The sequence below is a fragment of the Myxocyprinus asiaticus genome, chromosome 48 (assembly GCF_019703515.2).
Source record: "Myxocyprinus asiaticus isolate MX2 ecotype Aquarium Trade chromosome 48, UBuf_Myxa_2, whole genome shotgun sequence".
Taxonomy (NCBI): Eukaryota; Metazoa; Chordata; class Actinopteri; order Cypriniformes; family Catostomidae; genus Myxocyprinus; species Myxocyprinus asiaticus.
In genome coordinates, this window is record NC_059391.1 from 10,387,383 (window position 1) to 10,410,794 (window position 23,412).

The window sequence follows — 23,412 nt, forward strand, 5'->3', positions numbered from 1 at the left end:
GAAGGCTCATCTCATTAGTAAACTGACCAATGAAAACAGATATTCTAAAATGTGGTCACAAAAGTCAAAACGGAGGCAAAATTTGCTACACATAAATAAACAATAATTAGTGGCAAGCTTTCAAGCCAATCAGCTTTCAGTATCACTTTAGTGAATATTTAAGTCAACTGCAAGTCGACAGGGTCACACATAAATTTGTCATAATGAAGGAGTGGAGGATTTTCAGACACAGATCAGTTGATTCATTTATAAATGTTTACACTGGACATTAATTTGCTTGTTTAATATATCGCCAAGTGTTATTTTTGTGATCTGAATGATTTAATAATTTACTCACCCTAATGTCACATGATTTTTTCTTCTTCTGTGGGGTGCAAAAGGATACATTTGAAGAACTTATTTTTGCCATATAATGAAACTTAAATGTTTATTATCATTATTATTTTATTATTATTGGTCCTTTTTCAAGCTTGACAGTCAAAATCATTGTTTACTTTCATTATATGTCAAATACACCCTGTAAAGTTCTTCAAACGTTCTTCAAAAAAATTAATACAAAATAATAATATGTGTTTGGAGCAACATTAGGGTGAGTAAATAATGGCAGAATTTTCCCTTTAGATGAAATCAGGGAGGATGTCTGCTCAGGAGCATAAATATCAGCAAAAAAGATATAATATCATAATTAAACTGCAATATTTTATTGGTTTGATCAACATTGATTTAAGCATCAGCCATTCCTGGAAAATTCCCTCATGGACCATCACTGCTAGGTAGCAAGTCCAAACTAATCCAATGTGGGGTGGAACTAAACGCTTTGACAGACATCTCAACTTCACATTTGTAGCAAGCTGAAGCCACCCTGTAAAACACATCACATCAATAACCCAACGCATGGCAGAGGGAAAGGCATTCCTGTTGAATCTAAAAATCATCTGTAGTGTAGACAGTGAAAAATGGATATGTGCGAGTTCACTCGGCCCTGCGCTAGCTTGATCAAAGCCATCAAGTTCCTTTTCTGCTTGATGAGGATCATTTTTAAAAAGAGAACTTCTGCCCTTTACCAAAAAAACTGCACAGGATATATAAGATATTTCAAAAAGCAATAATAGCTATTTATCAAGTGCAGCCAAGACACTTTAATCTGTCTTTGGGCTCTGATAATGACATGGTTATATGTTTTCATCATTAGGCACAGCTGCACAACATTCACATTGGCTGCAGCAGGGGTAGAAAGAAAAGTAGGATTATTTGGGTTAGAATCACCTGTGTTTTAAAGGGTGTTATACAAAAAACTGCCACAAGCGGCCATACGCCAAATAAACATTCACATATTTACTGTGTATGTAGGAAAATGTTCTTCCTTTTAATTATAAGATTTTGCATTGCATGATCAACTGTCTCTAGGCAAAATGAATAAATATCTAAAGGTAATATGAGTGGTGCTTGGCCCGGAAAAACTTAAAAAAGAATAGGAACATTTTTAGTGACATCTTCGAATGTCACTTCAGCCCTCATAAGTCACAGGCTGATCTAAGACAAATATCTCTTACTTGCCCTGAGTTTAACCTTAATGATAACAGCTGGTCTCAGATCAGCTAGAAAGAGCACACTTCACTGACAACATCAGGTAAAGAGCAAGCAAGCAAAAGCTAAAAACAATTGTCAGACCCAACAGACAAACCTCAGCACTTCAGCAAGCAAAAGGAGAGATTCAAAAACAAAAAAACTACAAAGAGAAAAGCGAATCATAAAATATATGCTGAAACTTCAAGAGATTGTTTATTAAAAGAAAAGCACACCATTAATCTCCCAAATACCATGAGAATATGTCAACACTTCGGAGCTGAATTAAAAAAAAGAATGGAGTTTATAAAGTAAATTAAAGAGCAGAAATGTATCTCAGTATATACTGTATATACACTCACTGGCCACTTTATTAGGTACACATGTACATCTAATTATTCATGCGATTATCTAATCAGCCAATCATTTGATAGCAGTGTAATGTATAAAATCAGGCAGATATGGGTCAGGAGCTTCAGTTAATGTTCACATCAACCATCAGAATGGGGGAAAATGTGATCTCAGTGATTTGGACCGTGGCATGATTGTTGGTGCCAGACAGGCTGGTTTGAGTATTTCTGTAACTGCTGATCTCCTGGGATTTTCACGGACAACAATCCCTAGAGTGTAAAGAGAATGGTGCGAAAAACAGAAAACAACCAATGAGTGTCAGTTCTGTGGACGAAAATGCCTTGTTGATGACAGAGGTCAGAGGAGAATGGCCAGACTCGTTTGAACTGACAGAAAGGCTACGGTAACTCGTTGGGTTCCACTTCTGTCAGCCAAGAACAGAAAACTGAGGCTGCAGTGGGCCTACCATTTGTGTACCTCAGTAGAAATCCAGATTTGTCAGACCAGACGATGTTTTTCCAATCGTCTACTGTCCAGTTTTGCTGAGCCTGTGCGCACTGCAGCCTCAGTTTCCTGCTCTAAGCTGACAGTAGTGGTACCTGAAGGGGTCTTCTGCTGCTGTAGCCCATCCGCCTCAAAGTCCACATGTTGTATGTTCAGAAATGCATTTCTGCATAGCACTGCTGTAACATTTAGTTATTTGGGTTATTGTCACCTTCTTGTCAGCTTGGACCAGTCTGGCCATTCTCCTCTGATCTCTGTCATTAACAAGCCTGTAAGAAATTACAGTATTCTGCCCTAAAATATGAGTTCCACTTGACCTGATCTCAGAATGGCCCCATCACCTAAAAGGCTTGATTATTATGAAAACAAAGAAATGTTTCTAACTTGGTGCAGTCACACCACAGGGAGTCCCAATCTGATCAAATGGTCATCATCATTTGTAGAATGGGCACGGGAATGGGCCATGGAGAACCATCTCAGACAATGGGGTGCCTGAGCTTAATTCACATAGAGACCATATCTTTTAGGAATTTTAATTTACATGAAGAGCACAACTTAATTTACATTGTGGGCAATAAAGTATTTCACAAACTGGTCAAAAGGTTTGAGATTACAATGTTCGTGGTTCAGTCTGACTCCGCTGAATCCAAGGTGCTACATGTACTTTGTCACTGCTACACTGGAATAAAGACTTAAGCATCTTCATCTAAAGGTCGACGCCTGTTCCTGGTCCTGAGTGTGTGTTTTATTTTTCTTACAAGCCATTTTCACCCACAGAACTGATGCTCACTGGATGTTTTTTGTTTTTTGCACCATTCTCTTTACACTCTAGAGACTGTTGCGTGTGAAAATCCCAGGAGATCAGCAGTTACAGAAATACTCAAAACAGCCCGTCTGGCACCAACAATCATGCCACGGTCTAAATAACTGAGATCACATTTTTCCCCATTCTGATGGTTGATGTAAACATTAACTGAAACTCCTGACCAATATCTGCACGATTTTATACATTACACTGCTGCCAAACAATTAGCTGATTAGATAATCACATGAATAAGTAGGTGTACAGGTGTATCTAATAAAGTGGCTGGTGAGTCTATATATATATATATATATATATATATATATATATATATATATATATATATATATATATATATATATATATAATTCCTTAAATATTCTTATAGAGAAGGCAACCGGGGTGAATCTGGGGCTGAAATATTACATTTCGACAGAAAAATAAATAAATCTAAGTACATAAAAAAAATTAAAAAATTAAATACAATAATAATAAGTATAGAAGTATAGAGAGCATGCTTCCTACTCTTTAGAATTGTTTGGAAGTTTGGAATGAACCGCCACATCCTCACACGGTTCTACACCTGCACTGTAGAGAGCATCCTGACTGGCTGCATCTCCGCCTGGTATGGCAATAGCACTGCCCACAACCGCAAAGCACTGCAAAGGGTGGTGCGAACTGCCAGACACATCATTGGAGGTGAGCTTCCCTCCCTCCAGGACATATACACCAGGCGGTGTGTGAAAAAAGCTCGGAGGATCATCAGAGACTCCAGCCACCCGAGCCATGGGCTGTTCTCACTGCTACCATCAGGCAGGCAGTATCGCAGCATCAGGACCCGCACCAGCCGACTTCATGACAGCTTCTTCCCCCAAGCAATCAGACTTCTGAGCTCTTGATCTCTCATGATCAATATACATCAGCACTGCACTTTATTAATCTTATTATCTCACACTGGACTGTCATAAATTATATTCTCTCTTAACAACACACTAGCAACTGACTAACAACCGACATCCTGAATGTCAATACAGTACAATACAACCTACTGTACATTTTATATATACTATATATATTATATATTTTTTTTATTGTATAATGTGTATTCTATATTGTGTGTATTGTATAATGTACATTGTATGCTATTATTTGTATATTGTGTTGTGTGTAATTATGTGTATATCAGATGTTTAAATTGTGTTGTGTTAATCTGATGTTTATTGTAAACTGGTATATGTCTCATCACTGTCACGACTGCTATGTTGCTCGGAACTGCACCCAAGAATTTCACACACTATTGCACTTGTGTGCGTATGGTTGTGTGACAATAAAAGTGATTTGATTGATTTTGATTTGAATAATTCCTTTTAGTTCGATGAAAATGTAGACAGATCTTGGCCAGCAGCGGACAAACTGTTTTTCATTAATATTTTTTCAGATTTTACTCTTAGAAAAACACATGATATCCTTTACTTCGCAACAAGAAAAAGCAATCTGAGCCTTAGCATGTCTATGAATACTAACAAAACCTCACATGCTTCAAAATGTCACCTGCAGAGTGTATGTGTGAATGAGGTTGAGGCAGATTGACTGCCAAAGCCCAACCTGTATGATGAGGTGGAAACAAAACAAACTCTGTGGCTTGAGAAGAGAAAAAACATGGGAAAAGAATCAAATTTAAGAGCACAAACCTACTTGTACAGCAAGTCTGTTGTATAAAATATTTAAAAAATATTTAAAACATTTTCCCAACAAATCTAGTCACACTAAATCTGAGGCTGAGTCTGAAAAAAATCTGGATACCTAAATAAAATTGTTCACCATCCAAACAATTTAAAAGTTGACATAACTAACGAATTAAATAACAATAGACCATGATAATTTGATATTTTGGACTAAAAAAGGTGCCCATAGGGAAGCATTGTTTCAAGAGGTCACATCATGAAAATTCTCAATTTTCTTTGATGTACTATGAGAAGATACTGTAACTATACTGTCAAATACTAAACTAAAAGCCAACCTGGACCAAAATGAAAATGTATTGAATTTAAAGACTAGAGACTTGTAAAGGGGTTATAGGGAAAGGAGGAGGCGAGAACCGGCTTGACAACATAAATAATAGTTTAATAATAAACGTAAACAAAAACACACAAACATAAACACATGCAGGGCAGCTGAACATAGTTCTCTCTCTCTCTCTCGAACGTCCGTCCCCGGTCGCCTTTATCCCTCGCTTGCCTCATCAGGCTGATTGGGGTCTGGGCTTGCGTCATTCTGGCCTGGCCCCACCCTCCTCTGCGCCACAAGACTATACTTCGGTTTTCCACGTGCTATGAACCCTGCGCACCCGTGTGCACGTCGTCTGCACATTTGCATGGAGTTGACTGTACTAGATGAGTGTTAGGTGTAATCTGATTGCAGTACTTTGTTAGCTACTGTAATACTGTATTTACTTTAAGTTTAAAGACTTTAAGTAGTGTAACACATTACATTTTAAATTCTTGTAATCAGATTACAGTTACTGACCTTTAATTAAGTTAATTGCTCTTAAGTACTTTACATGGGTTAAACATAATATCTCTAAAATAATATTACTATTTATATTTAGAATGCAATTAAATCCTGAATAATCAGTTGAAGGGTGTGCGCCCCTAATGATGCCATTATAAGGGAGAATCGTGCAGCGCTAAGAGTATGGCTTGTGTGCGACAATGAACAGACATTTTTTTTTTATTTGTTGTTTGGAAAAACAAACTTTTCGGTGAAAGGTTTTTTAGAAAGTAAATTAAAAGTAAAGCAGTTAGTAACTGTATTACTTTTTCGAAGTAGTAATCAGTAATCTGCTTACAATTTATGAAGGAGAGTTCGGACTGCTGAGAGGATTATTGGTTGTCCCCTGCCCTCCCTTCAAGAACTGTACACTTCCAGAGTGAGGAAAAAGGCTGGAAAAATAACTCTGGACCCCACTCACCTTGCCCACTACCTTTTTGAACTGTTGCCTTCTGGCCGACGCTTCAGAGCTCTGAGCACCAGAACCGTCAGGCACAGGAACACTTTTTTCCCTCAGGCTATCCATCTCATGAACAGTTAAAACTGCCCCTTTGAGCAATAATTAATGTGCAATATACAGCTTAGTCTTTTTATATTATCCAACACATCCTACCTCTTCTGCCATTACATTCCCTTGCACTATCAGTATATAACAGATTTGTATTTGCACTGCATATATATATATATATATATATATATATATATATATATATATATATATATATATATATATATATATTGTCTTATTGTGTATTCTATATATACTTTATTTATATAAATTGTCTTGTTGCTGTATTGTATTGTTGTGCACTGGAAGCTCCTGTTACCAAGACAAATTCCTTGTATGTGTAAGCTTACCTGGCAATAAAGCTGATTCTGATTCTTCTGAATGTTTAGAAAAGTAATTAGTAATTTGTCACAAAGTACTTTTTGAGTAACTTATTAAACACTGTTAAAGAGTATTACGAATCAGTCATAGTGCACATGCGTTGAATATGCCCATACAGGCTCACGGTCAATACTCTGAAAAGCTTGAATGCTCAACCCTGCATGCAAGATTATTAAAATTATTAATATTATTATTAAATATTAAAAATGTGGTGCACGTGCAAAATGCTGAAAAAAACAATTAGAGGTGGCGCAACAGTCATCTAGCACTAGTTTACATTGAAAATTAATACAAAAATGCATTCTGTTATGATGGCCTCTTCATTTCATCACTCACCCTCATGCCATCTCAGTGTGTATGACTTTCTTTCGTCTGCTGAACTCAAATGAAGATTTTTAGAAGAATTTCTCAGCTGTTTTGGTCCACACAATGCAAGTGAATGGGTGCCAAAGTCATGAAGCTCCAAAAATCACATAAGTCAGCATAAACGTAACCCATAAGACTTCTGAGGTTAAATCCATGTCTTCAGAAATGATATGATAGGTGTGGGTGGGTGAGAAACAGATTAATATTTAAGTCCTTTTTTATTATAAATTCTCCTCCCAGCTCAGTCAATCTCCACTTTAACTTTCATATTTTTCTTCTTGTGTTTTTGGTGATTCACATTCTTCATGCATATCGCCACCTACTGGGCAGGGAGAAGAATTTCTAGCAAAAAAGGACTTAAATATTGATCTGTTTCACCCCCACCTTTCATATCGAGAATTTTCATTTTTGGGTGAACTATCCCTTTAAGTTGCAGTTGTGGTGAGTCCAGCCCGATCTCATGAAATTTACTTGAGCATTGCAACGTTTCTGGAAAACTGAAATGATTTGCTTCATTACATGTTTGGCTGCAGGTTTCAAGTGTAATGTCCATCAGGGGGCGCCAAAACCGAGCGAAATGATGTTGTAATCAGACAAGGTTTTTAAGGTGAATTTTAGATGGAGATTTTAATGTGTAAAATGTACCTCCCTAACCTAAAACGTTACCCTAAATCTAACCAATAGTGATCTAAAATCAAATAAGAGGTCAATAAAACAGACATCCTTACCCTTAACCAATGCCTTAACCTAACCAAGTGTTTTAAAATGCCAATTTGAAATGAAAAGCACATTTTCATGTGTATTCAACCACGTCATTTCGTGTCGCTTCTATGGCACTTTAAATTTTGTGTGTCTTTGGCTTTACTCAAACTGCAGATGACGAGTCCAATGTCCAACTCTCCATCAGGTGAGCTACCAAGTAAACTATTCATATTGGAATAAGTGTGTAAATGTAGGTGAGTCTATAATACAAGTGTTAAAATGTAACTTATTTCAAATCATGCGTTAAATAAAAGAGTTTTGATATCATAACATAGCGGGGGTGAGTAACAGAGCGAATAAAATAAGTGTTTATAAAGTCATAATCAGCAATTGTGCTTGTGATTTGTGTGACAATTAATAAAACGCACAGTTATTGTAGTGCCTCTAGTGTTCATTTCACCAGGAAACTGCAGCAAAACATAGAAAATGTATATAGAGTAACGTTCATTCTGAGACCAGGTTGCGTGAGTCTGTCTATCTTGATGTAAAGAAATAATATATCTCAGCCTTAGAAACACATACCAAATGCTAAAAAACATTTGTCAAATGACCTTTCAACTGTTAGCTAATGCTTCTCCATACATTAGATCACTGTACCATTAGACTGGCCAAGATGAAACATCTGTCATATATCTCATTACATCACTGTAGCCCTTCAATCTTCTCAGGCAATGGGACAAAGAAGAGGGAACATCATTTACAGTACATGACTAGGCGGGGGCCAACATTGACACAGCAAACTACCCAGGGATCTTCTGAGGTCTGTAATCTGTGAGAGTAAGGCTCTCTATAATGGCAAATGATAAAGTTTGGGTTGTGGGAGTATTCTGGGATATTGTAGAAAAATCCACTTATGGCTTAAACGCGGATCAAATACTAGGCTATCAAGTGAAAAACGACCTTGAGATAATTCATCCATAATGCTCTAACTTTACGCACTAATTTTATTGATAAGCTGTTTATGCTGACCAAACGAGTCCCAGAAGGCCATTAAAAAGATTTGTGCATTAAATAAAGTGTTGAAAAGTTCTTTACGTCCACAGTCTTAATGCCAGCGAGAGTCAATATGTTGGCATACGTTGAGCTATTACAGTAGTTCTGCAATACTAAATAAATTCCCTTGACAAAATAAATTCTCTAAAGCAAGCATCACTATTACTATTGCTCATACTTCTGGTGAGGGATTTCAACAAACCCCCAACTCAAAGTGTTCAACTTTGGTGCAAAACGAATCCCACACGTTTGTGGATGTGATGGATAAAACATCAAATCATGCAGTTTGTCAAGGAGAGGGGAGCTATTACTTTTTAAAGTTATAGTCGTCACGTATTTCACCTGGCTGACAATAAAATGGATTAAAAAGTCTTACAGACTTACATTGAAGGGGAACCAGAGCAACATGATCACACAGGAAGTCGGCATGTTGTTTCGCCCACATTATGCCGACTCACCGACAAGTGGCATCTCATATCAGACATTTTTGCATCGGTGCCAGTGTACCAGAAGTGCAACGCATTGGCAGAGTGTGAGACCCGGTTTCAAATCCCTGAAAATACCAGAAAGTAATCGTGTTTGCATAATGCACTGATGGTTAGGTTTAGGTTTGGGAGGTACAGTTTATAAAATATACATTCCTCTTCACTGTATTACAGCCTGTGCAGCTGAAAACAAAAGCATTAGATGAATCTTTTTTTTCATGGTCCATTTTTGGATACCAATCAAGTGTATTTGTTACAAAATGCAAACAAATGCTGAATTAGTAAGAAAAACAACAGGATGCATAAATATTTTCAGTCTTTTCAGGCAGTCTACAAACACACATAAACCATGCTGTTCCGGACAGGAAGCCCTAGTGCCAGCACATGCTAATAATAACACACACGCTGGATCTCGTACCCCTGCACTGAGACTGCCAGCACTGCAGATACTGTATGAAGATTGCAACTACAACCACCCACCCACATGGCAGCTCAACACTGATCACAGGGCTACTTAAGGTGACAGTACAACACCACATGTTCTCTTTAATATCTGGAAATGGAATCCAGATATCAATAGAGTAATTAAAGATATCGTAAAAGACTTTATCAGTAGTTACAGTTACATTACAGATACCTGAAATTAACATTGTCACTAATGAAACCAAATGACAGAAATCAAGAAGTAGCATTTGTACTACAACCCCAATTCTAAAAAATTTGGAACAGTATGAAAAATGCTAATAAAAACAAAAATTAGTGATTTGTAAATTATATTCACTCTTTGCTATATTGAAAGCACTACAACTACACATTATATTATGTTTTACCCTGTGAATTTCATTGTTTTTTTGAAAATGTACAGTAATTTCAAATCTGATGATTGCAACACGCTCCAAAAATGTTGGGACAGTCGAGTGATTACCACTGTGAAACATCACCATTTGTTCTAATAACGCTTATTAAGCATTTGGGCACTGAAGACACAAGTTTGTTAAGTTTAAAAAGTGGAATTTTCCCCCATTCATCCATTATGAAGGTCTCAAGCTGCACAATTGTATGGGGTCTTCCTTGCCATATGGTGTGCTTCATGATGCACCACACATTCTCAATTGGAGATGGTCAGGACTGCAGGCAGGCCAATCTAGCACCCACACTCTCTGCTTACACAGCCATGCACTTGAAATCCGGCCAGTAAGTGGTTTGAAGTTGTCCTGCTGGAAAATGCAGGGATGTCCCTGGAAAAGACGGTGCTGGATGGCAGTATATGTTGCTCCAAAATTTGTACATATCAGTCTGCATTCATGGTGTTCTCACAGATGTGTGAGTTACCCATGCCATGGGCACTGACACACCCCTGGCCCATACGGACACTGGCTTTTGGACCTGATGCTAATAACAGCTTGGATGGCCCTTTTCCTCTTTGGCAAGGATAACACGACGGCTTTGTTTTTCAAAAACTTTGAAATGTGGACTCTTCAGACCAAAAAACACAGTTCCACTGTTCTACTTTCCATCTAAGATGAGACTGAGACCAGAGAATTTGGCAGCACTTCTGGACAGTGTTGATGTATGGCTTCTGCTTTGCATAGTAAAGTCTTAACTTTCATCTGTGGATGCAGCGGCAAGTGGTGTTGACTAACAAAGGTTTACTAAAGTTATCCCAAGCCCATGTTCATGATATCCATTACAGATGAATGACGTTTTTTTTAAGACAGTGACGTCTGAAGGATTAGAGATCACGTGCATTCAGAAGTGGTTTTTGTCTATATTTGTGCACTTTAGAGGGTGAAATGCCCAAAATCCTTCTAATTTGTCTTTGGGGAACATTGTTCTCAAAGTGCTGGATTATTTGCTGAAGCATCTGTTGGCAAATTGACAAGTCTTGAATGATCCTTGCTCTTGAAGGACTAGGCTGATTTTGGAGGCTCCTTATACAGTATACAATACTACGAAACAATGGCCTCACCTGTTTAACATCTCCTGTTTAACACTGTCTTGTTATTTCAGCTCGTCAAATTGTCATTAGTCTTAAATTGCCCGTCTCAACTTTTTTTGCGAGTGTTGCAATCATCTAATTTGTATTACTGTACCTTTTAAAAAAAAAAAAAAAAAACGATGAAATTCACAGGTTAAAACATCATATAATGTGTAGTTGTAGTGCTTTCAATATAGCAAAGGGTGAATATAATTGAATGAATAAACTTTTTGTTTTTATTGTCATTTTGCATACTGTCTCAACTTTTTTGGAATTGGGGTTGTAGTAGTAATCCAATTCTTGATATCAGGAATGGACATTTGCACTAATAACAATGTAGTTAAATTATCATTTTTACTCATAAGTAGTACATTGCTGATATGTGAAATTGCAATTTCAACTAGTAAGAAGTTAATTATATATATCTGTAATTGTATTCTGAACAGGAGTGAATGACAGGTCATTGTTAAGTTCTACTAGTGAAAATGCAGTTACAGATTTCAACAATTATGTTTTTTAATAGTTAAAATTCCATTTTTGATATCAAGAATTTCTACAAGAATTGACCTAATTATTTATATCAAGAGTTAACTTTTTAACTAGTACAAACGTATTTACGGATATCAAAAATAAGCATTTTCACTAGTAGTAATTCTGTTGCCGATCTTGAGAATTATTTTTAACTAGTGGAAACTGAATTCTAGATATCTATAATTCATATCCTACACATTTCTAAATGTCAAAAGGGCTTGTGATACTGTTTTGGTGTTTGATGACAACATTGAACACCATGACAAGGTTTGAGCTGTCCTAGATGGTCTAATCTGACAAATTTTTCATTGACATTGTAAGAATCACTGTTAGATGCAATAAAGTCTATTTGAAAGTGGTAGCTCAGAATGTACATACAGATCTGAAGATAAAGTCAAGTACACAAAATTATTTTTTTATTCCTAAAGGTACACAGTCATGAATCCTGATCAGATTTTTATTTTTGTGTGTTTTTGTTTTTCATTAGGCATAAACTTGTAAAAGTAGAAAGCTGTTAATCTCCTGAGCAGCACTTTTAATACATTAGTCAACTTATATTAAAGAGCTGTCTGGCTAAGTTTGTGTTTTGCGACCTCTTTTAAAGCCTGGCCATAAAATTCAGGCCATTTTGCTGCTTTCTCGATAACACAGTTAGTGACTGAATGCTGGTGAATTGACTCTGAAAATATGCATTCAACTACCAAATATAATGTAATAAAATATGAATTACAATAAATCATAATGTAATGAGGCAGGAGAGAATGGAGGATCTAAATGCAGTGTCTTTAATAGAAACAAAAGATGACCCAAGTAACTCAGAATAAAAATGAAAACAAAACACAGGGAACCCGGTACAGAATATGACAATACAAGTGAAGACTGACAAGGGAAACAGGGAAAACAAGGGCTTAAATGCACAGGGGCAAACAAGGGAACGAGGAACACCTGTAGAAACAATCATAAAATGAAACTACAAAAGGACTACACACTAACAAGAAACAGGAACTAAACAATAATTTCAACATAAAAGTCAATACAAAAAACAGGGAATATGTGACAGAGCCCCCCTTTTAAGGAGCGGATTCCAGACGTCATGAGGTGTGGGGGTAAACAGGCAGTTCAAGGGGGCACAAGGGGCAAGGGGAGCAGAGGAACAAGGCAAAGTCAGGGAGGCTTGAAACCAAGGCAGAGCCGGAGGGATGGAGAGCCAGGGCGACGCTGCAAGCTCAGAGGACCAAGTAGACCAGAGCAGATCAGGCGGGCGGCCAGGAGACCAGGGAGACCAGAGCAGATCAGGCGGACGGCCAGGAGACCAAGGAGACCAGAGCCGATCAGGCGGATGGCCAGGAGACCAGAGCAGATCAGGCGGACAGCCAGGAGACCAGAGCAGATCAGGCAAATTGCCAGGAGACCAGAGCAGATCAGGCAAATGGCCAGGAGACCAAGGAGATCAGAGAAGATCAGGCGGATGGCCAGGAGACCAAGGAGACCAGAGCAGATCAGGCAGATGGCCAGGAGACCAGGGAGACCAGAGCAGATCAGGCGGATGGCCAGGAGACCAAGGAGATGACCTCAAGGTGGGGACAGGGTCAGGAGGCCTGGGAGGCGGCCGCAGGGCTGAGACAGGGTCAGGAGGCCTGGGAGGCGGCCGCAGGGCCGAGACAGGGTCAGGAGGCCTGAGAGGCCGCCGCAGGGCCGAGACAGGGTCAGGAGGCCTGGGAGGCGGTCGCAGGACAGGGACTGGGTCAGGTGGCAGAGCCATGGAAGACTCTGGAGGCGGAGCTGTGGAAGGTGGATCCGTGGGAGGCTCGAGGGGCCAAACCGTGGAAGGCGGAGCCATGGGAGGCTCGAGACAAAGAGTCTTGGATGAATGGGAAATGACCTCTGTGGTCGTGAACATGGGCAGAGACTCGGGAACGACCTCTGTGGTCGTGAACATGGGCAGAGACTCAGGAACGACCTCTGTGGTCGTGGGCATGGGCAAAGACTCGGGAACGACCTCTGTGGTCGTGGGCATGGGCAGAGACTCGGGAATGACCTCTGTGGTCGTGGGCATGGGCAGAGACTCAGGAACGACCTCTGTGGTCGTGGGCATGGGCAGAGACTCGGAAACGACCTCCGTGGTCGAGAACATGTGATGAGACTCGGGAATGACCTCTGTGGTCGCGGGCATGGGCAGAGACTCGGGAAAGACCTTCGTGGTCGTGGGCATGGGCAGAGACTCGGAAATGACCTCCGTGGTCGTGAACATGGGATGAGACTCGGGAACGACCTCTGTGGTTGTGGGCATGGGCAGAGACTCAGAAACAACCTCCATGGTCATGAACATGGGATGAGACTCGGGAACGACCTCTGTGGTCGTAAACATGGGCAGACACTCAGGAATGACCTCTGTGGTCATGTACATGGGAAGAGACTTGGGAACAGAAACTTTTCTTCTCTTCCTCCTCCTCTGGATGGCCGAAGTTGGCAATGCTGGCTCTGGGACAGGCGAGGCTGGCAACGCGGACTCTGGGATGGACGAGGCCGGCAACACTGGCTCTGGGATGGATGAGGCTGGCAACTCGTTGGCCGTGGCAGGCGTGAGCATTGGCTCATTGACCGTGGCAGGCGTGGGTGCAGACAATTTTTGAGGTAGGGTGTTCATAGACCTACGCACCGACATCAGTGGCAGGTCATACAACTTGGAGACAGGAGCCGTGGAATGCTTCGAGACAAGGGCCGTGGAGGGCTCTGAGACAGGGGCCGTGGAGGGCTTGGACAAGGGAGCCGAAGACGCAGGTTTTGGCCAGGGGTTCCCAGCATAATCCACTGTATAAAAGGAAACCACAAAGTTCCAGAGCCTTCTCCACATATTCGCCGAGCGTCCAGTGAGGATCAGCCGGAGGCATCAATTCTCTCAGTGCACTATTCAGACCGGCCTGGAAGAAAACCACCAGAGAGTAGTCTGGATAGTGCACTACATTTGCCAGCTCTAAAAACCTCACGGACGTGATCCTCAACTGGATGGTCCCCTTGTTGAAGGAGCAAAATTCTGATGGCCGCTAGATCCATTTTTTGAGGTCAGTCTTTCTGTAATGAGTCAGGAGAGAATGGAGGATCTAAATGCAGCGTCTTTAATAGAAACAAAAGATGAACCAAGAAACTCAGAATGAAAACAAAACACAGGGAACCCGATACAGAACATGACAATACAAGTGAAGACTGACAAGGGAAACAGGGCAAACAAGGGCTTAAATACACAGGGGCAAACAAGGGAATGAGGAACACCTGTGGAAACAATCAGGGGAAAACCAATCATAAAATGAAACTAAAAAAAGGACTACAAACTAACAGGAAACAGGAATTAAACAAGAATTTCAACATAAAAGTCAATACAAAAAAAAAAAAAAAAGGGAATATGTGACATAATATATAGAATATATATTTTGTATATTGTTAACATGAGTTTAAATAAGACCAAATACATTACAGATAAATAGGAAGCAAATAAATAAAATCAAATTAAAGAATATTTTTACATAATGCATTCTTAAAAAGATTTTCAATTTTCTCACACCCCATAATGTTTAGGCATGCATGCAAGGTGAACTTTTGATGCAAAAATAAATTAGATAAACAGCCTGTGAAACTGTACAAACAATAATGTAAGTTTAGTCATCAATTATTTATATAATAAATATTCATGTTCTATATTCATCTTAGTTTCAGTGTAATAAATGAGCTGTCCTTACAGCATGTTTCTATTATTAGAACTTCAGTTCAAATCAGGCTTAAACTGACATCAAACCATGCAAATATGATCCCTCTATCATTCTGCACATGCTTCAGATGTGAGTCACAACAGCAACATGAACTGTGACGTGACTGCACTCTCGCTTTCTCCACTGACAGTTACTGGAGAAGGAAACAAAGGTCATATGCTGGTGGGGTGAAACTGTCACGACTTGGAACAACTTGGAACGTCTTGGAACGGTCGCAGCCTGAAAATCAAGTAAACTAATATCCGACATTTCAATCCTAAGAATTAATTCCGATGTATGGACATTTCCTGTCAGGACATTTTGTGGGCAATGTCACTCAACTGAACATGTTTGAAAATTTGACAAAAAGTATCCTGACAGAAAGGTTATCTCAGAAAAGACATTTTTACAATGTTTCACAATGTTGCATTTCCGTTCTAGTTGTAGTTATATTCCAGTATGTTTTAAAAACTTTCTAAAAACCACACCTAAATGAAAACAAATAATGTTACTAGAACATGACTTTAAGTTTATGTATTTGAATTATGAAACATTAAGACCAAAACTGCAAAGTATTTCATTATTTTAGAATTATTTTTTGTTCTTTTTAACGATAAATTCTCTGCCATGCCCAGTAGGTGGCGATATGCATGAAGAATGTGAGTCACCAAAAACAAAAGAAGTAGAATGTGAAAGTAAAAGTGGAGATTGATAGTAAACAATAACTTAAATATCTATTTATTTCTCACCCACACCTATCATATAGCTTCAGAAAACATGTATTTAACTACTGGAGTTGTATGGATAACTTTTATGCTGTCTTTATATGCTTTTTGGACCTTCAAAGTTCTGGTCACCATTCACTTTGAATGCAGACACCATTCACAGAGCTGAAATATTCTTCATAAAATCTTCATTTGAGTTCAGCAGAAGAAATAAAATCACACACATCTGGGATGGCATGAGGGTGAGTAAATGATGAGAGAATTTTCATTTTTGGGTGAACTATTCCTTTAATGTTAATTTATGAAAATACAATTGTTCATTGTAAGTCATGTTAGTTCATAATACATTAACTAAAGTTAACAAATACAATATTTTAATGTAATAGTATGCAGTATGTCGAAATTAAAATTAACCAAGATAAATAAATGTTGTGAAGTCACTGGCGTAGAAATGGTTGGGGGGGATATGACTGTGAAGGGGGTGAATTGTTCCCCGCAATCATGCATCGTCATATACATATATTTTCTTTATCAATGCTGAAAATAATTTAGTACGAGATACCTTGCAGTTGTGTGACTGTGAGTCTGTCATAATCAGACAAAAAATTGAAGTCCCCCCTCTGTCGTACGAGTTGGTATCGCCCAACTGTTGTGCAATCCCCACTGCTTTAATAGATAATGCTGATGTGGATTTCCATTCACAGTTATGAATCCTTAAAATTATCAGTTTTTGTTAACAATACTATCCAGTGTAAAATTGGTAAACTATTCAGTGTGAAACATTTCTGCAAGAAAATATAAAACGTTCTGAGTTTTAAATGCGGCTGCATGGAGTATTCGCTTTTCAGAGCGTCAAGCGCCCTCCTGTAGGAATAAAACTTTGCGTCTCGTAAGACAGTCAGTGGCCGACAACGTGCAATTTTGGTCTGTAGGTCTGTTTCCCACACAAAACTATCGAATGAAATTTGAAAACATGAATTATATCACATGAGTCATATGTGGAGTCAGTGGAGATGTTAAAGGAGTCCATAAAAAGGATCAGTTGTTGTTTTCTGGGTGAGGAAAGCAGATATTACAGGCAGGTATTTCAGATGAGCAGGTAAGAACTGTAATTTTCTGAAAGGGTTAATGTTTCTGAATGAAGACTTTTTGTGAATGTATGATATGATATACAGTGTATAAATATCTAAGAGTATGCTATGAATATGATTTTCTATTTACCTGTGCATTAGTTTGAACTGTTATTATGCACTGTGTAATGCGTTGTTATGAAACATAATCTTTTGACCTTAAATGCTTGGGGACTGTTAATGTAGTACAAGGATGTGCTGAAGATTGACAGGGTATTGACCTATACTTTAAATGTTAATGATGCATTCCTGGTAAAATTACAGCATAAGGAAATGCTAGCTAGTTAGCTAGCTAGCTAGCTAGATAGCTAGATAGATAGATAGATAGATCTATATTACGATTTTATTATTAAGAAATCACAGGGAAGCATGCCCCGATACTAACCGAACTTTCAAAGGATTTTTGTGAGAGGCAGAATGCTCTGTGCTGACAACTCAGAAACAAGCTCATACAACTACACACATGGAGCTGAGTGTGGATGGGCCATCTGTCCCATACTCACACACACTCAGGCGTGGCTTGTTGTGGACATTGTGATGATTGCCATAATTAAGCTTATGGTGTTTGTCAACTTTCTCTGCGTGTAGCAGAGCATCGCTCAGTGCCCGTCCACAGTGAGTCACGCTACCCAGACGGGGGACAGCAGTGTGGACCGCCAAAAAACCCTGTCAGCACCATAGAGGTCTGGGTGCTCTACACTACCAGGATGCGGTGGGGCTGGCAGATGATTTTTAAAGCAACATTTGCACAATCCCCACTGAGGCCACAACCATTTCTACGCCAATGACTTCACAACATTTATTTATCATGGTTAATGTTAATTTCAACATATTGTATACTGACACATTAAAAGATTGTATTTGTTAACATTAGTTAATGTATTATGAACTAACATGACTTACAATGAACAATTGTATTTTAAATGCCAGGTTTCAGACCCACTGAAACCTGGCATTTAAAAATATGGTGTGAAGTAGTCGAGAGTGCAGAATCTAAATATCTGACAATTCAGAACACAACTGTTTATGGCAGGGACATGTGCTATTTGAAAATGAAGGTGACAAACTACAACTTGGGTCTTTGAAAACGGCTAATTATCTCCCAAAAAGGGGAGAAGGATGAAATGTGACATGAAATTTACAGTCAGGCAAGGACTGGGTTTGGGTAAGAGTTCTAGATTCGTACAGATTCTAGAGGCTGACGTTTTCATTAGAGTTACCAACATGATCACAGGGGAAATTGAAATATTGCTTCTGAAGGTTCATGAAATTGAGCCTATTCAGCTGATTTACTAAAAAGTGGCCTCTCCTGACTTTTTTGCATCAATTAAAACATATTTCCCTCTAGCACAACTGATAGCACGTTGCGCATATAACCTTTGAGACACGGGTTCTGGTCCTGTGGGAACCAGGAAGTAATCACGTTCACATGAACAATTATGCGCACTATTCGGAAGTAGCATTTTCACTGTAGAATTACATTTTTACTCCACCGACGTTAGGTTTAGGGTTGGAGTTTGGGTTAGAGAGTAGAGTTAATAAAACATGTATGTCTGTTGATTGTATTTCATAATTATAACTGTATTTCAACTTTTGGCACCACTTTGTGGACATTTCACCCAGAAACTGGAGCTCACACGTGCCCTTACGCTCAACAACACTTCCAGCTTCAGCCACCTGGGGCAGTGATTCAAATTTCGGTGAGCACAGGCCGATTTCAGCAACAAAACTTTCAAAGTACTGTTGAAAGGCTGGCCATTTGAGTATATAAGATTTTTTTTTGAACATCAGTCCCTAATTTATGACTTGCCCCTAAATGACAAGTAACAATAAAAAGAACTGTTGTTGATTGCTTTACATGTCAGACAGTCTCTTTCTGTCTAAGTGGGTGGTTCTTTGCCAGAATAACCTGCAAAGTAGACCAGACTTTATGCTGATCATCAAAAGTCTGGCTACATGAGACTGGACTTGCACAAACATTGTAGAAAATTGTTGATCTAAAAAATTATGCAACAGGATGATATGGCTCACAACAGCATGCTAGCTAATCAACAACTTAAAAATGCTATGAATGGCAGAAACCTATCCTAGTTTTACATCATAGTTTTACAGAAAAGCATAACAGTTTTGGAAGAGGTTTTTAAACTTCAACTGATTCTGCTAACTGTTTTCTTTTTTTTTTTGTGTGTGTGTTTGTTTTTTTGTAACTATACGATGTTTCTAACACCCATAGGAAATTTCCAAGATATAATTTCTGGCTGAACTGGCTAGAGTTTCTATTAGAAAATCTATTACAACATATCAAGTGAAAATCTGTCCTAATGATGACAGATTTATTTTTTTTTTTTTTTTTAACCGAAACACAAAAGGTAAACAAGTCTTAACAATCCAGTAACGCATTCTGAATCATTTCAGCGTACCAACAAATTCCTTTAAGGTACTTTATGTCAGACATACTAAAGATTACGAACTTTGCTATTCTAAATACTACTAGTATTGTTTATACGACATGTTGGGGCCTATTTTTACCTGGCATCTGCCAAACATTAAATGAATTCCTGAAATTCAAGTTAAAAGTCAGTATCGTTGATCTAAGTGAGAGTATGCAGTTCTTCCTGATTTTTTGGATATCTGAATATTTCTCTCTTTGCCTAGCGTATGTTTCGCCAGAATCGTTTATCCAATAATAGATGAAAGTGGCACTGTGACAAGAGCTAGACAAAGAGTGTGTGAATAGTGTGTAGAGTATGCAAACTTAGAAACTGTTTCTGAATTTGTCTACTGGAAATGTTTAGTTTCAAACTAAAACCGATTAATTCGGATCATGCTTACACCAAGTATGAAAAATTAAAAATTCTTAAAATGCATTTTAAATAATCAAAATTGTTCTAAAAGGTTGATATAAGGTAATCTTTTTGTATATGCATCTATATGTATGTGTATATCTGACAAACTCTCCCTTTGGCCACATCTGGGGACATCCTCGAAAGTATAAATGATTAATAAATAGAGTAAAACAAATTGTTGTAATTATCCACCTGTTTCCTGACTTCTCCATGGGTGGTGCCATTACGGTAAGAGACTTCCTCTCGGATGCTCCACACTTCCTCTTAATTGTTGTTATCAGCTAGACTAACGTTACTGGTGACTGCGAGCAGCAGAGGCTCTGGATGAATATGTGCTGTTATAGGGTGTTAACAACTACAGGTGGCTGAAAAACAACTGTAAAATGAATGTCACAACAATAAGCCTCACAAAAGCTGCCAATGCTGAAACATTTCAAGTCAAACCAGATGTAATAATCAGATGTTGCATTAAATAAATTTTCTGTCACTTGCCAATTTTTTAAAACACTGACAGATAATTCCAAATGATGTCTGTCATTTTGGAAGATAACAAAGATGAAAAACATTTAAACCAAGTTCCTTGTTGTTGTTTTTTTATTAATCATCTTTACAAGGTTCATATCTCATGTCGCGCTGTGAGTGTATGTGAATGAGGTAGAGACAGAGTTGTTGTTGGGTGCGTGAGAAGGCGGCACTTGTTAATGCAGAAAAAATGCCATAAATCGGAAGATTTTTAAATGGAACCTATGATGACCATACACCTTTTCACGGACATGTCCTCTTTTTGGAACCTTAATAAAGCATCCGGTCGGATTTCTAGATTCCCTAAATGTCCGGGATTTGGCTGTTTTCATATTAAAGTGCACAACAAGAAACGCAATGAAATATAGCGCATCATATTCGCGGATTCTCTCTCTCTCTCCCTGCGTGCTGTATGTCTGTGTCTCTCTCTCTCTCACACACACATACAGGGCATGTGCAGCGAGTGCTAGAGTCCAGTAACTTTACCATGCAAATGTGTGTGTGATTGTGTTCTCATCTATTCGGGATTGCCGTCGAAACCTAATGTCCATACGCTGACATTAGTGAGAAAACGATTTACGTTAAGTAAACACAGACTGTTCTTCCGTTTTTTAATGTTGTTAGTGATATTATAGTGCTTGGTAATGGAATAAGTTGCGAAGCGGAAGTCTGTTGCATCCGCATCGGAAGAATGCACTAAGCACAATGGGTAATTTCGCTGCCTGTGAAAATGTGGATAATTAGCTTTATTTAAGTTTATTGGAAGCACTTTTCCAAATTTTGTGGACAAAATTGCAGATAAACGTCCCAAAAGTTAGCTATATATATATATATATATATATATATATATATATATATATACTGTATATATACACCGATCAGCCACAACATTAAAACCACCTGCCTAATATTGTGTAGGTCCCCCTCGTGCCGCCATAACAGTGCCAACCCACATCTCAGAATAACATTCTGAGATGCTATTCTTCTCACCACAATTGTACAGAGTGGTTATCTGAGTTACCGTAGACTTTGTCAGTTCAAACCAGTCTGGCCATTCTCTGTTGGCCTCTCTCATCAACAAGGCGTTTCAGTCCACAGAACTGCCATTCACTGGATGTTTTTTGTTTTTGGCACCATTCGGAGTCAATTCTAGAGACTGTTCTGCGTGAAAATTCCAGGAGATCAGCACTCACAGAAATACTCAAACCAGCCTGTCTGGCAGTAAATTGTAAATAAATATATAAAATATATACAAAATATTCTTATCTTCAAAAACAAAAACTTTGTCTAAATTCTCTTTGCAAAAAAAGGCGAAAGTTGTATTTTAGGGTTAGTTTTAGGATTTGGGTTAGTCTATAGCAATTTTAGCTTAAAAGTCAACATGAAACGGTATTCGCAACCCATTTTAAATCTGTAATATGACATATTTCCAAGTGATTTCCAAGGTATTCAATGAGAAAAATAATGTAGGGCAGTACTTTTTTTTATCTATTGGGACTGATGATTGATAAAAAAGTGGGTGTTCAATACCAGAATTTCACAGCTAGCTGGACATGGTCTCTACCTGATAGGTGGTTGGGGGACTTGAAAATAAGAGGGCTTGGTGATGTCAACCAAAAATGTTGTTTTGAAGGCATAGCAAGTAATTACATTTTGATGAAAAATAGTGACAACTTTTCCTTCTTAGGAATAACATGCACAAATGAATCATGCACAGTAACACCAGGAACAGGTACTGTATTAAGAAAGTAAATTGGGTTCATTTTGAATTCATGTTGACTTCAGTTGAAACAAATGAAGTTAATGGCAAGTCCCCATTTAGATAGCTAGGTAAACGTGTATGTGTGCAGGACGGTGCTCCTTTCTTACCCCTCTTGGTTGTCCTCTTCGTCCAAATTGGAAAGTAGCTGGGATCCGGCCAGCGAGAGATCCAACGCAGCCAGAGGAAGGTCCCTGTAGGTGAAGCTGACCAGCTGCACTGGAGCCATGCACTGACCATCATCATCTACCTGCTGTGAGATCACCTCCAGATCAGGTGCTGCGGCCTGCTGAGGGGGCCTGGGGACACATGGGGGAACACTACTCTGTCTGTTGCATTGTCCATTAATGTTGCATTAATTGTCTTGCATTAAATACTGATTTTTAAATTAAAATGATAAATGATAAATTAAATATTGGTTTAGAATTTATCACACCTGGGTTAACACTAAAACATTATATACAGAACCACAGACAAAATAAAACCTTCAAATAAAACATTTATGTATTAAAGCAGATGGGTATTGAGCTTGTACCGCAAACAGCCTAAGCTGATTTAAGCTGGTCTTCCATGCCTTGAAAAGCATATCTCAAGTGCCCTTAACTGTGTGTAAACCTGACCAGGCTGGGAGATTAGCTAAGACGGGCAAACCAGCTTTGGTTGGTTTAAGATGGTTTTATTTGCAAAGTCCACATACTTTTGGCCATGTAGTGTACATACAAAATCTCAATGTCCACACACAAACACACACACACACAAAATGCATGGAAGAAGATCAAGTTGTGGTCAGAGTCCCATGTGTCTAGTTTTATGGTCTAGATTGGTTCCCAAAACCAGAATATTCATCATTATTGGACCATCATGTGTAGCGTCCCACAATAATGAGGTATCGAGAGAATTTCAAAGCACA

General features: G+C 38.6%; 2 protein-coding genes across 8 annotated transcripts in view; both read right to left on the reverse strand.

Annotated features, from left to right (window-relative positions):
• Positions 1-23,412, reverse strand: part of LOC127437413 (transmembrane protein 266-like) — a 99,351-nt gene that overhangs the window by 49,789 nt on the left and 26,150 nt on the right. For 3 of the 6 annotated variants that reach the window (XM_051692299.1, XM_051692296.1, XM_051692298.1), the window contains one exon: positions 22,613-22,801. The exons of 1 other annotated variant lie outside the window; for it this stretch is intronic. In XM_051692299.1, coding sequence (XP_051548259.1) covers positions 22,613-22,731 — 119 coding nt within the window. In that variant the 5' untranslated portion in view covers positions 22,732-22,801. Of the gene's footprint in view, positions 1-22,612; positions 22,823-23,412 lie in introns of all 6 variants that reach the window. 2 more of the 6 variants (XM_051692294.1, XM_051692295.1) reach the window with 1 other exon arrangement.
• LOC127437424 (uncharacterized) lies at positions 12,690-14,670 on the reverse strand. 2 transcript variants are annotated; one of them, XM_051692318.1, is made up of 2 exons: positions 14,011-14,670; positions 12,690-13,893 (listed from the first exon to the last, which is right to left on the reverse strand). In XM_051692318.1, exons 1-2 carry the CDS (start codon positions 14,629-14,631, stop codon positions 13,228-13,230), a joined length of 1,287 nt encoding a protein of 428 aa, XP_051548278.1. In that variant the 5' UTR covers positions 14,632-14,670; the 3' UTR covers positions 12,690-13,227. The 2 variants fall into 2 exon arrangements, with proteins under 2 accessions (XP_051548278.1, XP_051548279.1); XM_051692319.1 differs by having other exon boundaries at positions 12,690-13,737; positions 13,933-14,670.